Below are 23,804 nucleotides of genomic sequence, written 5' to 3'. Positions count from 1 at the left end.
AATCCCTCTAACCTACTTCCATAAAGGAAAAAAGTCAAGAAATACCCGATTTCCCAAAAACATGCACATTGATACATCTTATGCACATGGCAAGATTTTGGTGACAACTTTTCACAGTAATAAAGTACTTAAGACCCAGCCATGTTCAAAGCAAGATGGCAGAGAATTCCCAAACTCAGTAAACTCCTTTGATTTCAAAGCCATTAATCCACTTATTTTTTTTTTCAGGATTAACTGTATGTTTTGTTTTACTTTTTAGCTCAGTTATAGCACAACATTCACAACTAACTGTGAATGTTGTGCTATAACTGGATCCTTGAACTTTTCCTGACCTTAAGTATAACCCATTGATAATTTGAATTCTACTCCCAGAAAAACCCCACTGTAACTTCTAAAGCTATTATGTTGTTTCGTAGGAAAAAGCAATTATCTTTATTTTAAGAATATTGTTTTGCCTCTCCACCATCCAAGCACATTGTTACTTGCTTATCTGCAACATACACGTCAAAAATACAAAACATCTGGCAGGTTCATTTAGAAATTCATTCCTTTGGTGCATTTTCATAAGCAAATTAATCTTCTTTGGTAATTTAGACTGAAAAATACATTTTTGTAACAGTTGTCAGTAGTATAAAGAGAGCCTACTTTGACAATTCCTTCATTTCTTCATCATAAACTTTCTTCCTTTCAGATAATTCCTCTGGCAAGTAACGGACTATCAGCTCTTCTGTGAGGACGGTCTTCTTGTAAGTTCTGCTTGCCAGAAACTACGAGGAAGAGTCAACTTTTAAGTCTGGTAACAAGAAAACAAGTAGTATCTCTTCCTCCCATTCTAGGCCAAAGTGCACACTAGTTAGGACTGCACAGATTTCTCATTCTTTTCAGCCTCCAGGCACCAAAACTTCCCCTTCAGCCTATGTAGTTCACCCCACTGTCCTTTCAACCCCATCCCCTTTTTTGGCAGAAGCTGTGTTACTGGGAAGAAAAGGCAGTCCATCCTCTCTTTTGCAAAGATACACGTATCTTTTTCATCTACAGCTGTCAGCTTACTGGCAAAAAGCACCATGTATGAGATACCTTATATCTGCTGCTGACAAGTGCTGACCAAGGAGCAACCATTCCTCATATACCACAGTTTCCACACAAACTGGAAATTTGGTATGAACACGGCTATGGGCGGGTTCCCCAGGCATGAGCCTGATGTGATACTGGAAGCCTCCATTTCTTTAAGAGCCAGTGAAACCACCTGTATTCCAATGAATGCCAAATATATCCTTGAGTAAATGAGGCCTGTGCGCAGCTTGATGTTGTCAGTACTGTCTTGTTTTGCTTCCATAGAATCATAGAAGTTTGGGTTGGAAGGGTCCTTTAAATGTCATCTAGTCCACCCCCTTCAGTGAGCAGGGACATTTTCAAATGGATCAGATTGCTCAGAGCACCCCATCCAACATGACCTTCAGAGCGATGGAGAATCTGCCAACTCCCTGGGCAACCTCTTCCAGTGTTTCATCACCCTCATGGTAAAAAATTTCTTACTTACATTGAATCTCTTTAAATTAACTCTCTTTCACTTTAAAAGCATCACCCTTCTACTAAAATGCCTGTCCCTATCTTTTTATAAACCCCCTTGAAGTACTGTAAGGCCAAGAGCAGGTCTTCCCAGAGCCTTCTCCTCACCTGGCTGAACAACCACAACTCTCAACCTTTCCTCATAGGAGAGGTGCTCCAGCCCCAGACTACATTCATGGACCTTCTCTGGACTTGCTCCCCCCTGTGCTGGCAACACTCCAGGTGGGTCTCCAGAGAGAAGTAGACGGACAGAATCCCCTCCCTTACCCTGCTGGCCACACTGATTTGGATGCAGCTTACAAGCAGAACACAGAAAATCTCCACATAGACGTTTTCAGAAGAACACAAGTTTGTGCAGTTTTGCTAACTGGGGCAGGGACATACTTACTTCTGACAGCTTTTCCTTGCAGAGCGGGCAAAGTGGATTATGGTCAAGGCAACGCTCAAGGCATTTGAGGCAAAAGGTGTGTCCACAGGGTGTGGTAACAGGTTCGTAGAACAACCTTAACATGAAAACATGGAACAAAAAAACTAAGCTGGCAACAAAAACAATTCCCAATGTGTGGAGAGTCCACTAGTCCTAGCTCTTTCTTTCTTTTCAGCTTTTGTATAAAGCACAGGTGACAGGCATTTCCCAAGGATAGAAAAAAGGTTTTCCTTTTTACAAGTGGTAAACAATGGAGAACTGCATACATAATGGAGAAAACCACATCTGTAAAGATTCACCAGATGTAAGGTTCAGCAAAAAGGAACAGAGTAATGACTTAGACATTCTCTGGCAGGTTTCTCTTCTTACACCATGATAACTTTTTCAGAAGCTAGAGAGGCTTTGTTATGTTAATGCCAGGTCAACACAGTCATACCTCATGCAGAGGGAACACTCAAAGTCCGACGCATCCACCAGAGTTGTCGGTATTTCACTTGAAGTGTCAGTGGTGTTTTCAGGTAAAACATCTCCATCTAAGTAGTCAAGAAGATTATTATAGTAAAGATGTAAGCATTACTGCATTTTCCAATGTTCTCTGCACTGCTGACTTTTCAATAAAAAACCTGATTTGTGTCTTTTCTTTTTTGAAGTTTTGTTTCTAACAAACATACCTCCCATCTAAGTTTCAGATTTTTTGGCAGGAGACCTTTTGGAGAGCAGAGGATGACATCTGTGGCCAGAGAATACACTTTAGAGCTGAATACACATTATTTGCTTCTCCAAAAATGATTGGTTTGTGGGTTTTTCTAGGCTAGCTTTTGAAATATTCTGCTATTGCTTTCCCACCACCACCCCCACATCAGCCAGGCCAGATGTTTTCAAGTACATCAAGTCCAGAATTTAATTTGTTTACACACAGTCAAAATATTTCATCACTGTTTATTATAGATTTCTCAGCAGGGGTAATTTTTCTTACAATTATAAAAAGACTTACATTTTTCTAGACTAGGCTGTTCTAGAAATCCCAAATTTCAGATAGCTTAGAAGTTAAAAGGACTGCTGGAACTGCATTAGCTAAAACAGCTTTTACTAGCTCAACAATCTGCAAACAGAGAGGCAAAGCATTTCACTTAAAATTCTACCCAGACTGATTTTTGGGGGTGGTTTATATAGGTTAATTAAACTCACTTTAAGGGTATTCACATCAAATTTCACAGCAGCATTATTTAGGATCAAAAGCTATCAGCTCCAGCTTCTCTTGGCATTTACACAAGCAAATTCTGCAACTTCTTTTACAATTTGCATCTTTGTGATGAATTGCAACAGAGCCGTGACTGCTGCCTTCACATGTTTTTTATTAACCAAATTCTTGATCGTTTAAAAGCTCTGCTTTTTATGTTAAGTTAAAATACTAGGATGCTTTGTTAAAGAGTAACTTATGCTCAGCATCTGGTTTATCTCCAGCACAGACAGGATAGGTGGTGTGTGGCCTACAAAGAAAAACAGTGCTATCTTTAACCTAGATCTCACATGTTAGCATTTAGTAATTGCAAGAACCTAGCTGAGTTAATTCTGCAAATAGTAACATGGCACTGGGACCTAGAACACATCAGAAATTAGTGCTTATGGGCAAAACACGATCTCTGGCCTTCCCTGTGAAGATACAGGTGGGTCAGATTTCACAATCTATTTACTGAGTTTGCAGTTCACAGGCAAGTACAGGGTTTTTCCTCCACAGACATGTGATCAGAAACTGGCCATATATATATATTTATGTATCTTTTATAGAAGTCAAAGACAGACAGCTGTACTTGAAGACTTGCAACATTTTCAGGCACAAGTCAAACTCCTCAAGGTGTGCGTTGGTTTTTGTTTTTTTTTTCTTTAAGGGAAAAAATTCACACCAGCACAGCAACATTTTCAAAGTCTATGTTAACCAATTGTTACACTACTCAGTAAAGTATTGCCTTCAGCATTTTTAGCCCTGAGTATTAAAGCCACTCTGGAGGTCTTTGTTAGAAGCTTGAGAAGCATGCAAATTGTAAGCACAGCTATCAAGTAATAGAAAACTAGGGGGTGGGGGCTTATTACCCTTGAAAAAGCTTCTTTGTTTGCTTGGAAAATTTCATGTAAAGTTGCATGTGACTGTTTCTAATGCCACTTAAAGATTAGTTTCCAGGCTTACTTCATCTTTCAGTCATATAGAAAGACAATGAAGTTCAGCTATAGCTGAGACCTAGAAAATGCAAATGGCACTACCAACACGAAGACTAAAGTGCAAGTGGATTACATACACATTACATTGGAAATGGCCCATCTGAGAACAAAAAATACAATTTTCAGTCAGTGAACTTAAACTGCTCTGGAATAAGGTAAGTAGGTTGTTAGAGCAGAAACAGGCACACCAGGGAACAAAATATTATCCCAATTCCTGTAGAGAATGTTTTATTGACCCCTATAAAAAGGGAGGAGTAAAAAAGTCTACAGTTTTTCAGTATGTGCAAGAGAAATCACTTTTCTAAGCCACAACACAAACCTTTTTTAAGAATCTTATTGGGGACATCCAAACTCTGCAAATCCCTCGTATCACTGGACAGCTTTCTTTTTAAGCCAACCCCAGGTAAACTGGAGAGAATAGCTCCCAAAGACTTCTTGTTGTCATCAAAGTAAAGATCCAGAACATGATGGGTAACAGCAGAATCAGTGCTTCTGAATACATCAGATTCTTGGGACGGGGTTTTTGTTAACCTGAACATAGTATCCTAAAAAAAATAAGAACAGTTACATACAACATTAGACAATTTTGGTTTGCTTTTATCTATTAGTTTTATCAGCAATAGATCAATGCTCCCACAAGGAGCCTAGCAATAGAGAAAGGTCTGTATCAAAGGTGACTTCCCAATTGCATGAAGTAGGGCCATGTCTCTCCCTACAGCTCCTATCTCTAGAAATTATGTTCCTGTCATACTAAAATCTTCTAAAAAATATTCTAAAAAAATTACAAACACAACTGACCCCCACATGAACACATCACATTGTTTTCTGAAGAAAAAGGTTCTCTCTCTTGTTTTTCTCAGGAAGTATATCCCAATAAGAGATCCAACCGCAATGGAGAGAACAGGCTTATCATGAAAGTAAGTGCCTACTCAGGTGCAGACAAAGAGAATGTCACACAGACCAGAAAGATCCATATACTATTTTTGGTATTTTTATGTTGAACACTTTTTGCTTTACCTTTGAGGACCCAGCAACAGAGTTATCTTCCACAGCTGACTGTGTGTTTATGCTACTCAGAAATGCAGGTTTCAATCTTGTATGGGATGTTCGACTAGAGAAAGGTGCTGTTAGACTATCATGCACATTTTCAAAGGCTGGGAAAAACATCTCACACATTATCTAGTCAATTAGAGAGGGGAAAAAAAAGAAAAAAGTAATAATTACAACACAGATATTTATGTTTATGTGAACACAGATGCACAAACTTCAGTTTCTAGATGCCAAAAAGCTTGTAACATCCAAGACATCCTGCATTCCCCAATGCCCATGGGAAACCTGAATGGCCATGCCCATCACAACTACAGTCACATTCCAAAGTGCTCTTCTGGTGCCCACCTCCCTTACCAAAGGATTCTGCTCCCCAAGAGCATCCAGGGCAGCAGTCTGTTGCAGTCTTCTCCTGATCCTACCCATCTCCATTTTGACCCTGCCTCCAGAAGTCTTCAGACTATGCTTTCCCATCAAAACCAGTTAACAGAGACGTGTTTAAACATCCCTTGTGTTCTTCATCAATCTCCTCCATCCTCAAGCAGATTTAACCCCTAGCTTAAAGCCTGTATTTTTTCTCACCAATCCACACCAAGCATCTTGCCAAATCCTCATCTCATTTTTATAAAAAGCTGTCTGTATGGATGGTCACAGAGAACCTGCTGATGGGCTGTTAGCACTTAATGTGTCTAACTTCCCATAAGGAACAAAATGCTACAAAGACTGCAGGATTTTTCCAGCACAGGGTAGCACACAGCTTCCTCTCCTCAATCCTCTGCCACTTCCCACATAAAATCATTTTTTGATGGGTACTAAAATTAGCAGCCTCAAGCCTACGCAGTGGAATTCACAAATACATAACCCTTCTGGCTGAGGCATCAACCAAAACCAAGAGATGCCTCACAAAGCATAATGCTAAAAAGGTTTATTAGAGAACCTCCTGAATCAAACTGTCCTTTGGGTGTTTACCACCACCTGAAATACCATGACATTTGTGTTGTGGGATTAAAAGCAGCACAATGGCTAAATAGCCGGTAAATTCATTTTATACCTTTTGGGCTTCTTTCTTCATTGAGCTCCATTCAGGATTTAAGGCAACACAATAAAGAAATTCCTTCAATGCTTCCTCAGTCCTTTCCAATCCAGAAAGAGCTTTTGCTTTCACATAATGGCCCTGTTCACACAGGAAAGGAAATGTACAAATCTAGAGATCATTTCTGAAGTGGCAGCAATACACCTGAAAACAAACCTAAAAGTCTGAGTCATTCTGCAGGTAAAGAACAAGATGCTTTCCAGGTAACAACCTCTTTGACATGTGTGACTGAAAGAAATTCAGTCCCTTCTAGTGAAAAAAGATTCCCCAGGAACCCTCTGCTGCATCATCCCTTGCCAAAGGCATTGCTCATTTCCTGAGAGAAAAGCTGGGAATAAGGAGGGATGTTTTTCCCACCAGGGACAAAGTCACTATACATCCCACTGTGCCTGGATACACAAGAGAACAGTTTCACATACCAGGACAAACTTAAAAAGTAAGACATCTGCACAGAAAAGCCTGGAAGCAGCAGCTGAGAGACTTCATGATAGTCACTTCTCCTGGATGTCTTACTAGGACAGAGATAATTTTTCACCTGCTAAATGTGGCCCAAAATCATCACAAATTTAGGGCAATGTACCAATGCTTAACTTGAAGCATTTTAGCCCACCCTACTTCTCCAGTGTGTTCTGGAGTAACACATCCATGGCCAACAGCTATGGCAGCCAGCTTGGGAATAAATCCTACTTTACTTGTTACTAGTAGCAAGAGTGGAATGCTTTGCCTCTGAATTTAGCTGCAGATATCAAACTACAGCTCTTATGTGACTATGGAAATTACCTCCTTTACAATGAAAAGAAACTAAGTGTGCATTTAAACATTTACCTCCTGCTTATTAGACAGAAGAGTGCTCTACAAGTCCACCCCTGACCCATGTGAACATCTCTAGGCTGTACTGAAAGTACAGCTTCCTTCATCTAAGAGACTGGCTAGATAAGCAGATCCACTTTTCTTGCTTTATAATAATGTTGAAAGATCCAGTATCACATAATCTTCCTCAGCAGGTAACTTCCTCATTCCTTCAATACTGCTGTCCAAGCTGAGACCTGCTAAGAACTTTACCATTCCACTGGAATTGGAAGAAAGAGGATTATGCCAAAAGCAAGCAACAAGCACTGCATAGGCCACGTTAATTAATACAATTATCATTTGGTGACCTGTACAAGAAGTCTCAGTACACAATGATTCTCTCTAGGTGAGATTAATTTTTCTTTTCCTCAGTGCAGTAAGAAGAGAGAGATACTGTGAGGCCTGACCTTCTTACCTGGATGCTTGCACAGCCTCCATATAACCTTCCATGGATTCTCTCTAGGTAAGATTAATTTTTCTTTTCCTCAATGCAGTAAGAAGAGAGACACTGTGAGGCCTGACCCTGACCTTCTTACCTGGATGCTTGCACAGCCTCCATATAACCTTTTACACACCTTGCCATCACTGCCAGCATTACTGCACTGCACTGGGGAGCCTACAAGCTTGTTTGGACTTGTCCTTGGAGCCCGTAAGAGCAATGTCCTTATCTGACCTGCTGATCAGGGAGGGATCCCTGGGAGAAATCCCAAGGGAGGGATCCCAAGGGAGGACTGAGGTGGGCTGTCCACAAAGTACCTAAAGATCCAACACCAGAAGTTAGGCACAGGGACTAGAGGCCCCTATACTTCAGAGGCTACTGCTGCCACCTTCCCTTTCCTATTTTCATATACTCCTGACAAGCATCAGACTGAAGGGAAGATCCAAGCGGGACCACGAGTAGCAGGCAGGAGGGCACCTCTGTCTACCCTCTATACAAAAACACAACTGGAAACTTCTCCCTGCTCTACAGAGTTACAGTTTTCATAGCAAATGAAAAGAAACCAACTTATCTATAGCTCCAATGACTACAGCATACCAAGGAGTTTCACCAGTAACTCAACAAGCCACTACATCTGTTATCAATAAGCCAAAAGATACCAGTAGGTATCTTGCATCCTAGGAGCTACTCCCAGAATTAATTTTAATTCTATGTTGTGTTTGGTTTTTTTAAGTATACAGCACATGTTTGAGCTAATCTCTGCCACTGGATGAGATGCTGCAATACACAAAACAAAGCAGATGCCCAGAACTCCTGGAGAACATGGATTCTGGGTCAGCACAGCTTATGTTGACATCCTCACAAATATGAAAGCACGAGTGAAGTATGTCTGAGACACTGCTGGTTATGCCATGATGACAAATTTCATTTTCAATTAACATTCTTCAGAGATGTGATTAATGAAACCTTTATCCGCCTACGACTGACACACATCACATTTCCATGGATTCAGGCAAACAGAAGACGCTTCAAGAAAATATCTGAATGTGAGTTATTAATTTTTCGCCCTCTGCACAGAAACTCAGCCAGCATCACCCAAGGTGGGACTCCTGACTTGAAGAGAAACTATCCAAGATAGAGAAGCAAACTGCATGCAGGGGAAGATTATGAAGTGCCTTCCAACATGAAAGGTTTTAACGGGTGACAGCACAGATAGCCTTCACAAAAAATTACCCAACTTGCCAGAGACTCGGTATTTCTGACAGCACCTCTCTGCCTGCCCTGCATCACCCCTGACTGGGAATGGAGCACTAGATGCACAGCCCAGCCCTGCCTGCTCAGGCAGGAGACCAAGGTATTTATGCAACCTCCTTAAGTCTCCACAGGAAGACAATGTCTGCCTAAAATCCTTCCCCAATTCCCCATGCTATGCTCTCACCAGTAAGCAGCCAGAGGCTTTATCTGCTCAAACCAGTGCTGCAGTTTTGCTGCTGACAGGACTGACTGCAGGTATAATCCTAGGTGGGGTGAACTGTGGGACACTCAGTCCAGCCTCAGGCAACCAGTAATATTGATGGGCACCATGCGCTTCTTCCACTTCTCTCTCCTAACATAAATCCTGATACTTGCTTCAAACTTCCCACTGCTCCTTGTAGCACATGCTTTGGTTATGAAAAAAATCCCAACCCCTCCATGAAACACCATGACACAGGTAGATAGCACAGATATGAAATCTGAGGATGAAAGAGGGAAAGAAAATGATCCTGAAATACAGTCTGGGTGGCTTCTCAGAAAAACACACTGGCCACCAGGCTGTCAAAGTCACCCCACTTCCTGGGGACACATCGTCCCAGAGGGACCTGCAGGGCCATTCCAGGCACCTGGAGCCTTATAGACTGATTCTGCTGCCAAGCTGCAGCACAAGCTATAACACATAGTAAGCACCAGCATGAACAAAACCACACCACCAGCTGCCCACCACCAAAATCCCACCAGCTGGAGAGATTCTGAGGACCTTCCAGACTTATTCTTTGAAGGACTCAAGACATTTTTGGCCTTGTTAATGCCACGATGTTCTTTCAACAACACTCCCGGCACAGAAAGAAGCCCTGAGAAGGAGCAGTTTTAATTTTGGTCTTCACAAAAGGCAAGCACCGTACCGCAGGCCAGTGGGGTTTGTTCCGGCACAGGACGTCGGCGTCGTGAAGAGCTTGCTGGTAGTTCTTCATCAGCGTACACAGCTCTGCCCGCTGGGCTATCAACGAACACTTGCAAGGAGCTGGAAAGCAAAAACAGTTGTAAGGAACTTCGCTAAAACAAGGACCAGGACATGTTAAATATTATAGCCTCATATCCAGGCACCATAACAAAAAAACATCACTACTTCCCACCCACTGCATTTATACTGATATTTAATGGAATAAAAGGCAATTCCTTCATTCTTTCCTGCTTAAAATATATTCTTTTCACTCTGAAGCAATCTCTGTGTTTTATCTAACAGGACATATTTCATATCCACAAACAAGATGCCACTGTTCTTTTCCCCATCTTGCTTGCAGGGCACTTCAGAAAGCAAAAGAAAAAAGCTGCAAGTGTTTCTACCCTCAGTATGAAGAAAGAAATCACCAGTGCAGGACTTCAGCTAAAACGTTACCAGAAGCCACTAAATAACAGAAGTGCATGCAGCCTTTACACTTCATACCCACTTGCCTTCCCCAGGGCAAGCAAACCTCTCATGATCACACACCTTGCCTCCACAAATTCATGAATCATTCAGTTCACATGGATTATAAAGTTCCCAAGCATTATTAATCTGACCTTTCTTAAGGTCTCTAGAACACATTACAATTTCATAGGACCACAGAAACACTGGCTGATCCATGTTCAACCTGCCCACCAGGACCTCCAGCTCTTTTCTGCAGATGTGCTGTCTAGTCCAGCCGATCTATTTGCACAGAGATCCTGTATCCCATGTGTACTTGCTTTGCAGAAGTAGGTAACACTGGTCAGCCCATGCCCCAGGTTGTTGGCTTGCATGGCAGCCCTGCCCTTCAACACATGAATCGCTTCTTCCTCTCTCAGTTTGGTGTTGCTGACAGTGTGCTCTTGCCTGTGATGGAAGCTGTTAGTAAGGTGCTGAACTGTGTCAACCCCATTACTGACACCTGGATGACCCTGGTAGCCATCGCCCAGCAGATCTCAAGCCACTAGCAACTACCTCATGCCCATGGTCCAGTCAATTCTCCACCTCCCTGCCACAACATCCCCAGCGTGGCGAGGACACTGCAGCAGGCTGTGGCAGCATCCTTGCAAAATACACACTAAGTCCCAAATAATGCTCTGCTTGCTCACTAGAACAGATAGGTTATCCTAGGTGATGAGATTTATGAGAGATTTACTCTTGGTCACTGTTGACCTTCATGTACTGGGAGAGGCCTCTGGAAGTAATTCTTTCCCAAATGTGAGCTGGTTAAAACTGTCAAAACAAGTAATAATCTTTAAAAAGGCTCCAAGGTGTGCTGAGAGACAGTATCACATTTCTGCAAATTTTAAGCTTCACATCCAAAGTAGCTCACATCTAAATTTTTCCAACAAATGTCACCTTATGTGTGTTCACACACAGGGCTCCTGTCTCCATACTTCTGCTCTGTTCAGCCTGCTTTGGCTTCACTGTTTAGATCTCACTTCAGCACCAGCATCCTGAACACACCCTCAGTAAGAACACATTGCCCATACACAGCCCAGGTACAAACACATATGCATGGACACATATGCAAGCACAACTGCTGCAGGTGCCACCACTCTAAGTCCAAGGACCTACAAGGAAGGATGGATCAACATCATTTCCCCCTCCCACCTCCTTCTGTCTCTTGGGCTGATGCCACTGCTTGTGCAGCAAACCAGGCTCGCCTGGCTGCACCGAGAAGCAGAGCAAAGAATCAATTGACTGGAAGTTAATTCAACAGCAACAAATAAATAGAAAGGTTTAAGAGGATCGGTTTCCCCTCAACTAGTTCACTGTACAGCCACACAAACTTGTGTGCCAGGACACCAGATGAGAAGGGAAGAAGCAGCAAGGAGCGCTGCCTTTTTTGGCTGTAGCGTGGACTGACGCCAGATATACTAACTGCAGCATGACATACCAGGGCTGATGCTTCTCCAACTGGTCTCAGACAGTGACAGCTAGAAATTACACTTAAAGAGCTCTGCAAAAGCTCACAAGGTGGGGTTCTGTGCTGGTTTTTGCTTGTGTGGTTTTGTCATGGTTTGTTGTGGGTTTTTTTTAACTTTTACACATGCAGACTGCTGCATGCAGTGATCCACATTTCTACCTAATAGTTTTTAAAAAGACTGCAAGTTAAATGAAACTGAAAAGCAATTAACCTGAGATCTTGAAGTAAGCTTTTTGTTCCTTTTAGCAAATGCTCAAATGCAAGATTATTTAGCTGCGTTTCAACAGTAAGAAATTCATACTGTATTTCCATCTTTGTAACTGCTCTAGGGTACCCAGTTGCAGGGTATGCTGTGGTGGGTAGAAGCAGCAAGCAGAGTTAGGCACCTCCACAGGAAAGCAGGGTGCAGGGTGGGGTATTTCTGGCACCACAGGGAAAGGAAGCAGTGTGAGATTACGGGACAAAGCAAGTCAGCTTGCTGCTTCTGTTCACTACTGCACATTCTGATCACACTGATGCTTTCCAGCACTCTTCAGAACAGTTCACACACCAAACAGACCCAGAGAGAGAACAGGCTCATCGGCTCTTTTTTGGGAACTTATCTTCACTGCAAAAGTTTTAAGCAAAAAAAGGCCATTGCACAGCACAACAGTGTGGGAATGGCTGCAGATCCTCCTGAAGCACAGTCCAAAGGGTCTCACAATATGAAAAGAAAATAAACCAACCTGGAGGCAAGCCAGAAAAAGCTACGTGTATTCAGGGCTAGTACCTCTCGTTCCCAGACTCAGTCAGAAAGCATAAGGTGTGGCCCATCTTAATGAGTAACTGGCAGGGAATGTTTGGTTAACTGAGAAACAGGATAAAAAGCCCAACAAACCAAACAACTTTGTTAAAGACAACAGTATTTATGAGGCCATAGTGTAACAGGTCTTCTACAGGGAGATGAAGCATCTACACTAGATGCCATAGCTATAGTGGTGCCACCTCCATTCAGGCTCACCTCACTCACAGAGCAAGCAGTGCAGCCTGAAATCTTGCTGGCTCTACACCCAACCCATGCATCCCTAGTTTCCAGCCCCCTGCTATCAGCAGGAGTGTCCCAAGAGGGTCTGCATCTCATCAGGGCAAAGCTAGATGGACTGAAACCTCATTCTTTGTCAGTGGAACTGAGGTATCAGCTCTCTGACTCCAACTCAAGGTTCACCTAGAAGTGGGATGAAAAAGTGTATACCCACCCACAGCCTAAATAACTACAGGGCTTCTTGAGAGCACCATGATATTGAGTTGTTCCATGCCACAGCAAATGCTGTGATGAAAATAGTCACAGAGGTGGAAGGAGAGGGCTTGAGGATGTACAGAGTTTGTGAACGCTGCTGGATGCCAGCATACAAGCCTGCCAGTGTTCCAGAGCAGGCTTGGCAATGCCTTGAGCAACTCAATCCAGTCGTCTAGTGGAAAGTGTCCCAGCCCATGGGACTAGATGATCTTTAAGGTCCCTTCCAACTCCTAACATTTTGATTCTACACTATAATAACTGTCAAGTTTATTTTTCCAATTAAAAAACAAACACACAAAAATGTAACAAAAGACAAAACAAAAACAAGCAAAAAACACAAACAAACAAAACAAGCCCAAAGAAACAACCCTAAAAGAAAAAGCTACACAATAGTCAAAAAGTTTGTTTTAAAATAATGCACCCTTTCTCTTTTGCAGATAAAGAGCAGAGATTTATTTTATGAAATGACTTATTATTTCAGGCCATATTAAAAAAGAAAAGCATAGAAAATTTTACTGTTTCCACAATACCAGCAGATGGCATTTTGTGAATCCATCTCCTCCTGGGAATCTACAGCTGCACAGCAAAATTTATGTCCTTGTCAGCATCAGGGATGCAGTACTGACGCTCCCAGGATCTGCGGCTCCAGGCAGCTGGAACACAGGGACTTCCTCCAAGACACAAGTCCTGGAAGTCTTCCCAAGCATCTCCCTTCCCCCCAGCCATAATTCCACTGTATCAGACAAAACCCTAGCCCATACAGGGCCCAGAGCAGAGGTATGTTTGGGTCTTTGCCTCCCGGACCCTCCTTTGGACCACCAAATATTGCCTACCCTGAGTGTGGTTGTCAGCTTGGATTTCTTCAAAATCATTAATTTTCCTCTCACACCAGGTTTGTGCTCATCTGCATGTGAATTATAATATGCTTTTACTTATGCAGAAGCTATCACCCAAAATCACTTTCCTAGATATGCCCAAGATTTCAAGTTTTTTAAAAAACTATTCTGCTGAGTTTGGGAGGCTGGTAGAAGAACAGGGCTCCTCAAAATCTCCTTATGCCCGGAAGGCAGTCGGAGGAATTATGAGAATTTGCCCAACTGACCGTAGATGATGACAGAAGTTTTACTGTAATAAACAACACAGTGATTTCTTCCAGGAACTCAGAACAGAAAGAACAAGTTTAAAGTTGCTAGAACTCTCTAAGTCTCATTATCTGACAATTCTTCCTAGAAAATTGCATCTTCTTCACACCTATTTCAATACTAAGCATATTTCCTGAAGGCATGAGCAAACTGAAATAGTGTCATCACAAACACCTATCAAGTCTTGCTTGTAAGAGTCAGCCTGCACAGTATTTCAGTAGAAACTTCTCTCACATTTTAAAGAAATTTCTGCCCTGGAGAGAGAAAGAAACTTGGCTTGTTTTGCTACATTATGCATTTAATTCTGAACAATTCAGTATTGAAAGCCTTTTAATAAGCTTGAAAAATAATATGAAACATATATTTATATTTCAGTGAGAAATTAGCAAGTTTTAGTAATTAACTGAATAGCAAATTAGCTTTTCACATCCAACTTCATGTAAGTATGACAAGTCCACACACAGAAAAATGCATGCACAGGGTTGTTTGGTAGGGCAAGAGGGAGCGGCAAAGAGAAAGGTGCAGTTTAGATAAAATAATTAGCAAAAGTAGTAAAGCCATTCAGGACTTTAAAATAAAACTTCATTTCACAGCAAAGAGGAAAACCAGGGTCAGCATCCCAAACCTGATTAAGGGGGAGAACAAACATGACCACCCACTTGCAACGAGCAAACCCATGTTTTCTGAATCACCAGTCCACCTTAATTGGATTAACAACTGGCCTTGAAAAGGCATACGTATTTTCTTAATAACATGGCTTTTCTTCCTTGCATTTACATCACTGGCATCTTCCTGAAGTAGAGTAACCAAAGACTCCAGAGGAAACGTGCAAGACCTTTTAGTGCAGTAAAAGATGGCTCTTCCTCCAGAAGTCTACTTGTGCAACCAGCACCCTTCCACAGCACTTACCAGACAGGGACTTACGAACAGGACTCTGCAGGCATTTCTCCTGGGGGAACAAGGGACCAGTACACTACTGGCAGGCAGTAGTGTACAGCCTCAGGTACCCTTGAAATAGGCTGTGGTGAGGATGAGGAGCACGGAACACCACCATCCTCCACTTGAAGTCAATGCCACCAATTTTTAAGGAAGATTTAATTTTAAGATTGACACTATTTTCTCTCAGGCCTCTGTATTTTGCTGCTCAAAAGTCCAGGCTTAAGAACACAGCTCTTGTAGTGTGCTGAACAAAATGCTTTAGATTCTCAGCAGTTTTATTTCAGGCTCAGTAAGTCCTCAGTTAGGAAGCTCCATATGTTATTTAAAGCTGGACTGTCATCACTGCTAAGCACAGCTAATCACTGTTCCCATTATTACTCAGGAGATACAGCGTAAGGGAAGTTGTATACTACCAGAAGAGCTGCTACAGATGATACAGCTAATTTTGCATCCCTGCTTCTGTGCTGTAGCTCTGGCCTCATGAGGAAGAAGCAAGCCCATTGCATTACATTATTTCAAATTAATGTATTACAAATTACATTAACCTACAGTTTAGGTTCCATGTCCACAACTCCAAAGCCAATGATAACCTTCTTCCCAAATCCATGTCATGAATTGTAGCAGCAGCAAAAGTCCCAAATTCAAGAATGTCCCAACACAGAGCTAAGCACAATATGAGATCATTGCTCCCTCCTATGCAAATCCTGATATTTCAACACTCTGCTAGATGCCTGCTACTCTTTCCAGATAATACAGCATGAAACAACACACTCTCCCTGTATTTCCAGTTCCCACTCTACCCTTTGGACATTTGGGCTGCTTCACATGATGTACCCCAAGGTCATCTATGGCCTCTTGCCACCAGTATAACAAAAGCTGTAAGTACACAAATATGAGTCATCTTTTCAATGCTTACTAATTCAACCAGCATTTAGTTCAAGGCTGGGAAAGGTTTCCTACCAAAGCCTCAGTCAGAACGGAATTATCCTCTCAAACAGCAGGTACAGAGACTGCCCCAAATCAAGATATCTACTGCCTGAAATATGATATAGCAAGCAAGATTCAAAACCAAAACAAAAAACATCAAGGGGTCAACCGCCCCTCCAGAGCTTCAAACCAGGGAAAAGCTCTGATCTTCCCAAAGAAACAGGGACCTATGCTAGGTGCAAAAGAACCTGTGATTGCAAGGAGACTCCAAAGACACCACTGTACTTTGCAGACAAGGTGGGACGAGCCAAGTAGATCTCCCACAATCACAGTTTATTTAACAAGATCAGTTTACAGCCAGATATTCTATCATGAAACTACCTTACCAGTGACAACATAGTTGCCTTCTTCAACATGATTAGTACATAGGCTACATTTCTAGAAGTTACCCTTCAGGTCGCTATAGACTCTCTTTCCAGGTAAAGCTTGTTTCAGAATTTCTGACTTTTGCAAAAAAGGACCCTCTTGTTTCTCTGTTACTACCTCACTTATCCTGTCCTCAAAACAAGCAGGTCCCTTAATACATTTGCAAAAAATAAAAAAGTACTGCAATATCCTACTAATTTTAAGATAAGGAAGCATAAGTCAGTTCTATAAATGTCTTCTTTCAAAAGCAAAAGACATTCTGTTATACTTAATCAAAGAAAAAAAAAGAGTATGCTGTTTGAAGAGACTTCAAAAATTTTCAGACTTTCTTAAGTAGGTATAGTTCATTCTTGATGATTGCTGAAGTAGTTCAATTATTTAGAGAAAATCACATCTGGGTTACATATATGAAGGAGGAGGGGAAAATTCAGTTCTGTACCATTTAAGATGGGGTAAGTTACACGAGCAGTGTTAATTACTTTTTTTAAAAAAAACACAAAAAACCAAAAAACCCACAGCAAGACTGTCTACTGTACAGCATGATGCCTTCTCCCCTTTGCCAGTGATGAATAAGCCTCCTGACCACCTTGGCTCTGGTCTTGCAGCTCAGCAATGCCTCTGCCTTCTGCAGACTCTTAGCAAGTAGGCAAAAACTTCCAGAGATCCAACTACAGGACCTGAGCACTCAACCACAAGCTCTATACAAACCAAGAGTAATATGAGCTTCTCCTCGAAATGACTTGACATGTTTCCAGTTTCCACTTTCATACATGAAGTATTTACTACTATTTTTCAAGCACTAATTCACAGTAAAATGGGGGGGAGGCACTGAGGGGCGGAACTTTGCAAAATATTTCAAGTTTAAAAATAACTCTGGGATTACTGCAACAGTCTCTAGGTAACCTTGACTCCTACTTTTACACATTTTTCTGTCCATGTAGAACCGAGCAAACAAGTTTTGGACACACACTTTAAGCAGATTCCAAGACATGATTTTACAGAGGAATGGGAAAGTTCCTTTTTTAGCACAACTTCTCTAAGCAGCAAGCAACTACTATTTTTTGTAGAAGGTAATTTCAGAAACACTACCTCTCATTCTTCTCTTAAAGTCATCTAACATTAGGAGGTACAAAATTAAATATTCGTCTGATAAATTATTAAAATTACTGAACCAGTTGCTGTTGCAGGAGTCATAACAGCTGTCTACCATGGCTTTTTTGTTGATTTTGTTAAATGGCTGGTACAACATCGAAGACTTACTTCTTTACTAATGCAAACAGGAAAGTGTACCCAAGACTGGGTGAGGAAGGAAGATTTGGCCAACATCTTTTTTACCATATCAGGAAAAGACAAATGACCTTATCTTTAATAGTAGCCTTCTAGAAATGGTGTACAAAAGAAGAGACCATTAAAGTATTCTAATACATATAATGCACATAGAGGTGCATATGGATGCTCTCTAGCAGTTTTCTTTGAATGAGACTTTGGTACAAGTGCACCATTAACAAGGGTACAACCTTAGAAAATGGCAGAATTAATAAGATGCATACAATGGCATCAACCATCTCTACAAAAACTTAAGCACAGATCTCTCTAAAGACAGCTCAGTCCCTTTAACAGACTGGGACTCTTCTTTGCCTCTTCTGACCTTGCCCCAGGACTAACAGAGAAATCCATCACTAGTCAGGGCTGCAGTAGGAAAGCATGTCAAGGGTGTTTCACCAGTCCACCAAGAAATTCCAAGAAATGTATCCTTTCCTGCCCTTATTTGAAACAACTTAAGACACAAACATAGAAGAAAGATGCCCAAACAAGTTATTTCTGGGGCATGGCAGAACACTTGCAAACACCTATCTTATGGCTGTAGGTACTCAGCAACTCAAAGAATGCTTGGCTTGAAGTTTACCTATGCCATGCTCTCCAGGAAGGAGTGCAACCCCACCATCTGGCATTTACCTGGCAGGAAAATCTACAACAACTGCTCTTGATCAACTCACATTGAAGCTTCCATGGTGTCTTTTTCTACTGCCTTGCCCCACCCCCTTAATTCAATTCTTACAAAGGGAGAACTTGGTAGGAATCAGATAAAGTTCCATTAATTACTTGACCACAAAAGTAATTACTGTTGCGTGGCCACAATAAGCTTTCTTTTGCATCAGACCAATTTATGGTGATCATCCACTGGGATGAGGGGGGAGAGTTCTCCAAGGTCTGGTCAAGAGAGGCAGATTCTCCTCTTTCCACCAAAGCTCAAGAAAGCTTCTGCATTTTGTTTCTAGCAACACCACAACCAGCACCCTGTGGGCCAGAGGTCAGTGAGCAGCTCTCCATTCCGAGACACCAGAGCATCCCCAGCAGCATCTCCCTTGCCTGCCTGTAGTACTGAAACCTCTAACACTACTTTGGGCTTGGTACAAACTCATCTCCTCTCCTTGGTCTTTCCTACACCATCCTTTTTCCACTTGAAACAAAGATCCACACAGATGTATGTGCAAAGGAGCCTTTTCTTCCTAAGGCCTCAATCTTTCCCTGTGTTTTGAAAACTCTATGATACAACTGAGCTTCATCTCCTATATGCTCATTCTGGAAACCTTGGCAGGGGTGGAACTAAAATCCTGGGCAGTGTGAGTGGCTGCATGCATTAGTTATCCCCCCCTGCCCCAGGACAAACATACTTCTGCTCAGAAAGAGTCCATCACACTAGAAGTAAACACAACCACTGTGAGTGTTTGCTGAGCTCTTACAGCTCTCCAGAAACCATCATCTTCTCAGGCCTGATAAACATTGCAGCAGTGGGTAACTACACACCAAAGCCAACATGTCTCATGTAGAAACAAGGTATCCTGGGACACCAGCATCCAGACAGGATGAGTGCCACCCTCAGGGCTGGGACACAACGGTACAGCACACAGCAAGCAAAAAACCCACACATTACACCACAGGAGCCAGGACAGGCTCACCCTTCCACACCCAAAGAAGCTCACTCGAGTTTAGGGTCAGGTGGGCACAAGGTCACAGCCCTTCCCAGCAGAGCCACAGCCCTGTGGGCAGGCTTGAGAGACCACCCAAGACCTCTAACCTGGATGTTGTCTAATGAATGTACCCTCATCCCAACGGGAGCTTCATCTCTTTTAGAGCTGTACTTGGGAAAAGCTCTATTCACAATATTCCCAATGAAGCAACAGCTATCTGTTGCCTCTGTAACTGAGAACTGCTTTGGAGAAATAATAATAATTAAAAAAAACTAAACCAAAAAAAACCCAAAAGAAACCACCAAAACACAATGCCAAATGCACATCCTCAAAAGACAATTATTTGTCAGTGAAATCTAGCTTACTTTAACTTCAGGCACACAGCTTAAAGAGTCTGTATGCCTGGACATAAGGAAATGACTGCACTCCTACCAAGCACAGTCCCTCCAGAGAGTATCTCCAACAGTGAGAGAGCAGCAGGTGCAAGAAAAAAGGGTGCAGAAAGCACATACTGCACAAAGAGACCCTAAACCCAAGTAAACAAATGAAAACAACCCCACAAACAAAGCAATCCTGCACACATATATCATATATTTCAGTTTAATGAACCTAGGAGTCCAGACAATCAGAAGACTAGTTAGAAGAGAAGCAATGTCAGAGAGGAAGCCCACCTCTGACCCTCACACAAATGAAATTCAGAAAGCTGGGACAGAAGCCATGAGACAACATTTGGACAATACTTGATATTATGATGGCTGAACAGCATAAAGCTTGGCACAAGAAACGATCCATCTGGAAACAAATGCTTTCTTTCAAGCAGCTTGACATGTGCTTGCTTTGAAGCTGCGGTAATTAGATAGCTTACAATAATGGAGGATCTATTACAATGTCTATAGCAGAAAAAAAAAAGGCAGTGACTTTGTATAATACGGCAGAGATCACATCTCAAGAGAACTGGAAGGATCAAATAGCAAAGCTGATTTTCTTAAGAACAAAAAACCCCAGTCAACCACACCTGAATCCATAGCAGACTGCAGGAGTGAACACGGGAGCAGCACCGCTGCTGTGTGATAGTTAAGGACAAAAGATGAACATACTCACTATGAGTATGAGTTTATAAGACTAACTAGTTCAACTGGAAAAAGTTGACAACTTGAAGGCATGTAGACCTCTTCCCAGGCCTGAAATATGTACCAGACATTCCAGATTGCACCCAAAATGTAACTCAAGAATTGAAGCACCTCAAGAACAAAAATGTGAATCAGGAGAAGGTCACAATCAGAATGAGCAAAGTGATAGGAAAACTTGCTTTAATATTGCATCACACAAAGCTAGTAGCAACAAACAGAGTAGGAAAGTATTCCACAATAAACACCAGTAAAAAAATCCCCACACACTGAAGTATGTGTACTGCCAAGAAACCTGGAGTTTTACCTAACTTTGTATCACAATTGTGTAATCAACGTGTTCATGTGCCCGCAGTCGCTAAGAAGAAATTCTAATGATATCCAGACCCTTGACACTCAATAACAATAAACTATCATTTGGAGGTTGTAAAAAGCACTTATGTTCTCACATATTAGAAGTGTGTTCAGCCAGGAGCAGAAGAAACACAGGGGACACCCCATCACAATTTACAGATTCCTCACAAGGGGAAGTGCAGGCCCATGCACTGATCTCTTTTCCCTGGTGACCAGGGATAGGACCTGAGGAAACAGCATGAAGCTGAGTCTGGGGAGGTTTAGGTTGGATTTTAGGAAAAGATTTTTCACCGAGAGGGTGGCTGGGCACTGGAACAGGCTCCCCAAGGAAATGGTCATAGCCACAAACTTGACAGTTCAGTTTGGACAAAGCTGTCGGGCACCTGGTGTGACTCTTAGGGCTGTCCTGTGCACTTCAGTCACTCATATGCTAACATTTAAACACTGAACAGTTAGAAAAGAGATGTAGGGGTTTTCTTCCTTATTTACCATGATAGTTTGCTGGAAAACAAGAAGGCAACTCCAGCATACTGAAAGGGAGTACCTGATGAACATGTGGCAAGAATTTAAGAACATGAGGCTCATCATACACAGCAGTTCAATTTGCGAGAAACAGCACCAGCACACACAAAACATCAAAAAAGATGATGGGCTGGGGACATGGGCTGCCCTTCATCAGCAGGAATTTGGACCCACTACAGGGAAGTTACAATATGTAAGCCTATGGCATTTGGATTTCAAAAGCCAGCAAGATACCTGTTATTATTTCCAATCACAATTTTATTAAAAACAAAAAATTCAAGTTCACTGACAGAGTGAGGACTTTCTGAATGGATTCCCAGGCTGCTTGGAAATCACTTAATACAGAAATAAGTACACTGCAAAGGAGTTATTTTGAGACCCTGATGCACAACAGCCATGGCTGGAGATTGTACTCCAGGGAGAGGAAGGAGAAAGACGTGCTGTGTGAGAACACCAGCAGCACACCACAGTCTTCCCTCTCCTTTCACCCCCATGCTGACACAGCAAGAAGCAGAAACAACAGTGAGAAACAGTTCTCTAAAAAACTCTTCAAACATTAATTTCATTGATGAAATGCTATTCTCCCCAGCAGTAGGACGCTGAACCCAAAATATTAGGAAGCTTCCCTACTGAAAACTCACCGTATCCACCAGTGACCTACATTAAGCCTCTCCTCTCCCTGTGCTTCACCTTCCTTCTTGGGCTCCATCCTGCCCTACTTTAACAGGGATTACTTCAGCTAAACCACATAATAGTTTTATAGGGACACTCAGATAGGACTGAAAACTTGTCACATCTAGCTGGAAAGTGCAAGAAACAGCAGAAGTAATGGTTTCCACAGCTAGCACCAGCTGTGAAGAAATAGTATGTTATGCTATCCCGTCCCAAACTCTTCCATCTCCAATGCCTATCATTAAGCCATGGCAAAAAAACTGAAAGTGAGTCAAGGACTGGAATAACGGTGAAATTGTTTCTCTCCACAGCAAAAGAAATTTAAAAAAAAATCAGACCCATTTATCCCTGCATGTAACAGCTAGGATCAAGGAACACGATTTTTAGTCAATGCAGGGGAAAAGCTCATTGACAGAGGAGCGGCAGAGTTTCCCCTACACTTGTCTTTCAGAGACATTTACCCGCAGGATTTCATCAGTGTTAAAACGACGGAGGCTTTCTCCCCCATTCCTCCTCGATTAAACCGGCCATCCATCACGCTGAGACCGGAGGAGCGGCGATCCCGGGGGATTTGCCGAGACGGCGGCTGTCCCCGGCTCCACGCCTCTCAGACAAGCGCGGTGCTGTACCACCCCCACCGCTAGCAGGGCAAACAAGCCGGGCGCACGCACGCACACATCCACTACTACAAGGCTACAACCGAGCGAGCAGGATCCACCTACTACTGGGCGCAGAACCTGAAAACAAGCTAGGTTTGATAAACTAAGCCTGCCATCGGTCTGGCAGAGGAAGAATGCAGGCATTTTTATTTAAAGCCAAGCTCTTCAGAGAACACCCTGCACACAGAAATCCTGCGTGCCAACAAAGAGGCTACGCTCAAAACACGAGGGGACCATCTCTCCAAAGCTAGACGTAGATCATCTTGAGTATGTTGCACAGTGCAAGATAAAGGGAATTTTCCGAGCCTTTACACCTCCTGATAGCTCATTAGGTGTTGTCAAAGCTTTCATCTTGCTGAAGGTGCAGCTGCACGTAGCTGAATGAATCTGATCGACACACTCATTTCTTCCAGGAAGCCGCGGCGCGGCTCAACACGACCACTACTGCGTATCCCACACTGAATGATGGCTTCCCCATAAATAGGAAAGCGGGTTTTCTAGAAATACTGCATAATGAGTCATCGGCAGCGAACAGCTAAACGCCAAGCACCTTCAGAGCAAGGACAAAAATACCAGTGGAACAAAAATAGCCATTCACTGGAGCGGGGGGCGGGCGTGAGGAGACCCGCTGGCAGCATTCCCGCTCGCAGCCTCCCCCAGGCGCCCTCTCCCACCATTCACCGCAAGCCCCCTCCCCGCCCGGCTGCGGGGGCCAGCCCGGTGGGGCGGCCAGCGCTGCCCCCGCCGCGCCCCCTCCTCCTCCTCCTCCTCCTCGCCACCGGCGCCACTCACCCATCTCTAGGGCCTGGTTGTACTTCTCCAGGGCGGCCGGCAGCTCCTGGCGCTCCCGCAGCGCGTCGCCCTCGGCGCGGAGCCGCCGCGCCCGGCTCTCGGCGCCGAACCACTTGTGCAGCAGGTTGCCCAGCACCACGTTGACCCGCGGGCGGCCGGCGGCCGGCGGCAGCGCGGCGGCGG

At 43.0% G+C, this 23,804-nt stretch overlaps 1 protein-coding gene across 2 annotated transcripts in view; it reads right to left on the bottom strand.

Annotated features, from left to right (window-relative positions):
• LONRF2 (LON peptidase N-terminal domain and ring finger 2) overlaps positions 1-23,804 on the bottom strand; it is a 34,014-nt gene that overhangs the window by 9,702 nt on the left and 508 nt on the right. Inside the window, exons 1-8 of one of the 2 annotated variants that reach the window (XM_039714208.1) lie at positions 23,622-23,804; positions 9,801-9,919; positions 6,312-6,434; positions 5,231-5,392; positions 4,533-4,758; positions 2,433-2,529; positions 1,958-2,072; positions 646-767 (exon numbers count right to left, since the gene is read on the bottom strand). The exon at positions 23,622-23,804 is cut by the window's right edge and continues 508 nt beyond it. In XM_039714208.1, coding sequence (XP_039570142.1) covers positions 646-767; positions 1,958-2,072; positions 2,433-2,529; positions 4,533-4,758; positions 5,231-5,392; positions 6,312-6,434; positions 9,801-9,919; positions 23,622-23,625 — 968 coding nt within the window. In that variant the 5' untranslated portion in view covers positions 23,626-23,804. Of the gene's footprint in view, positions 1-645; positions 768-1,957; positions 2,073-2,432; positions 2,530-4,532; positions 4,759-5,230; positions 5,393-6,311; positions 6,435-9,800; positions 9,920-22,631; positions 22,817-23,621 lie in introns of those variants that run through there. The other variant, XM_039714210.1, reaches the window with a different exon arrangement.

Source organism: Passer montanus, unplaced genomic scaffold, assembly GCF_014805655.1.
Source record: "Passer montanus isolate IOZ18808 unplaced genomic scaffold, ASM1480565v1 scaffold3, whole genome shotgun sequence".
NCBI classification, from domain to species: Eukaryota; Metazoa; Chordata; class Aves; order Passeriformes; family Passeridae; genus Passer; species Passer montanus.
This window is presented reverse-complemented; position numbering and strand designations above follow the sequence as displayed.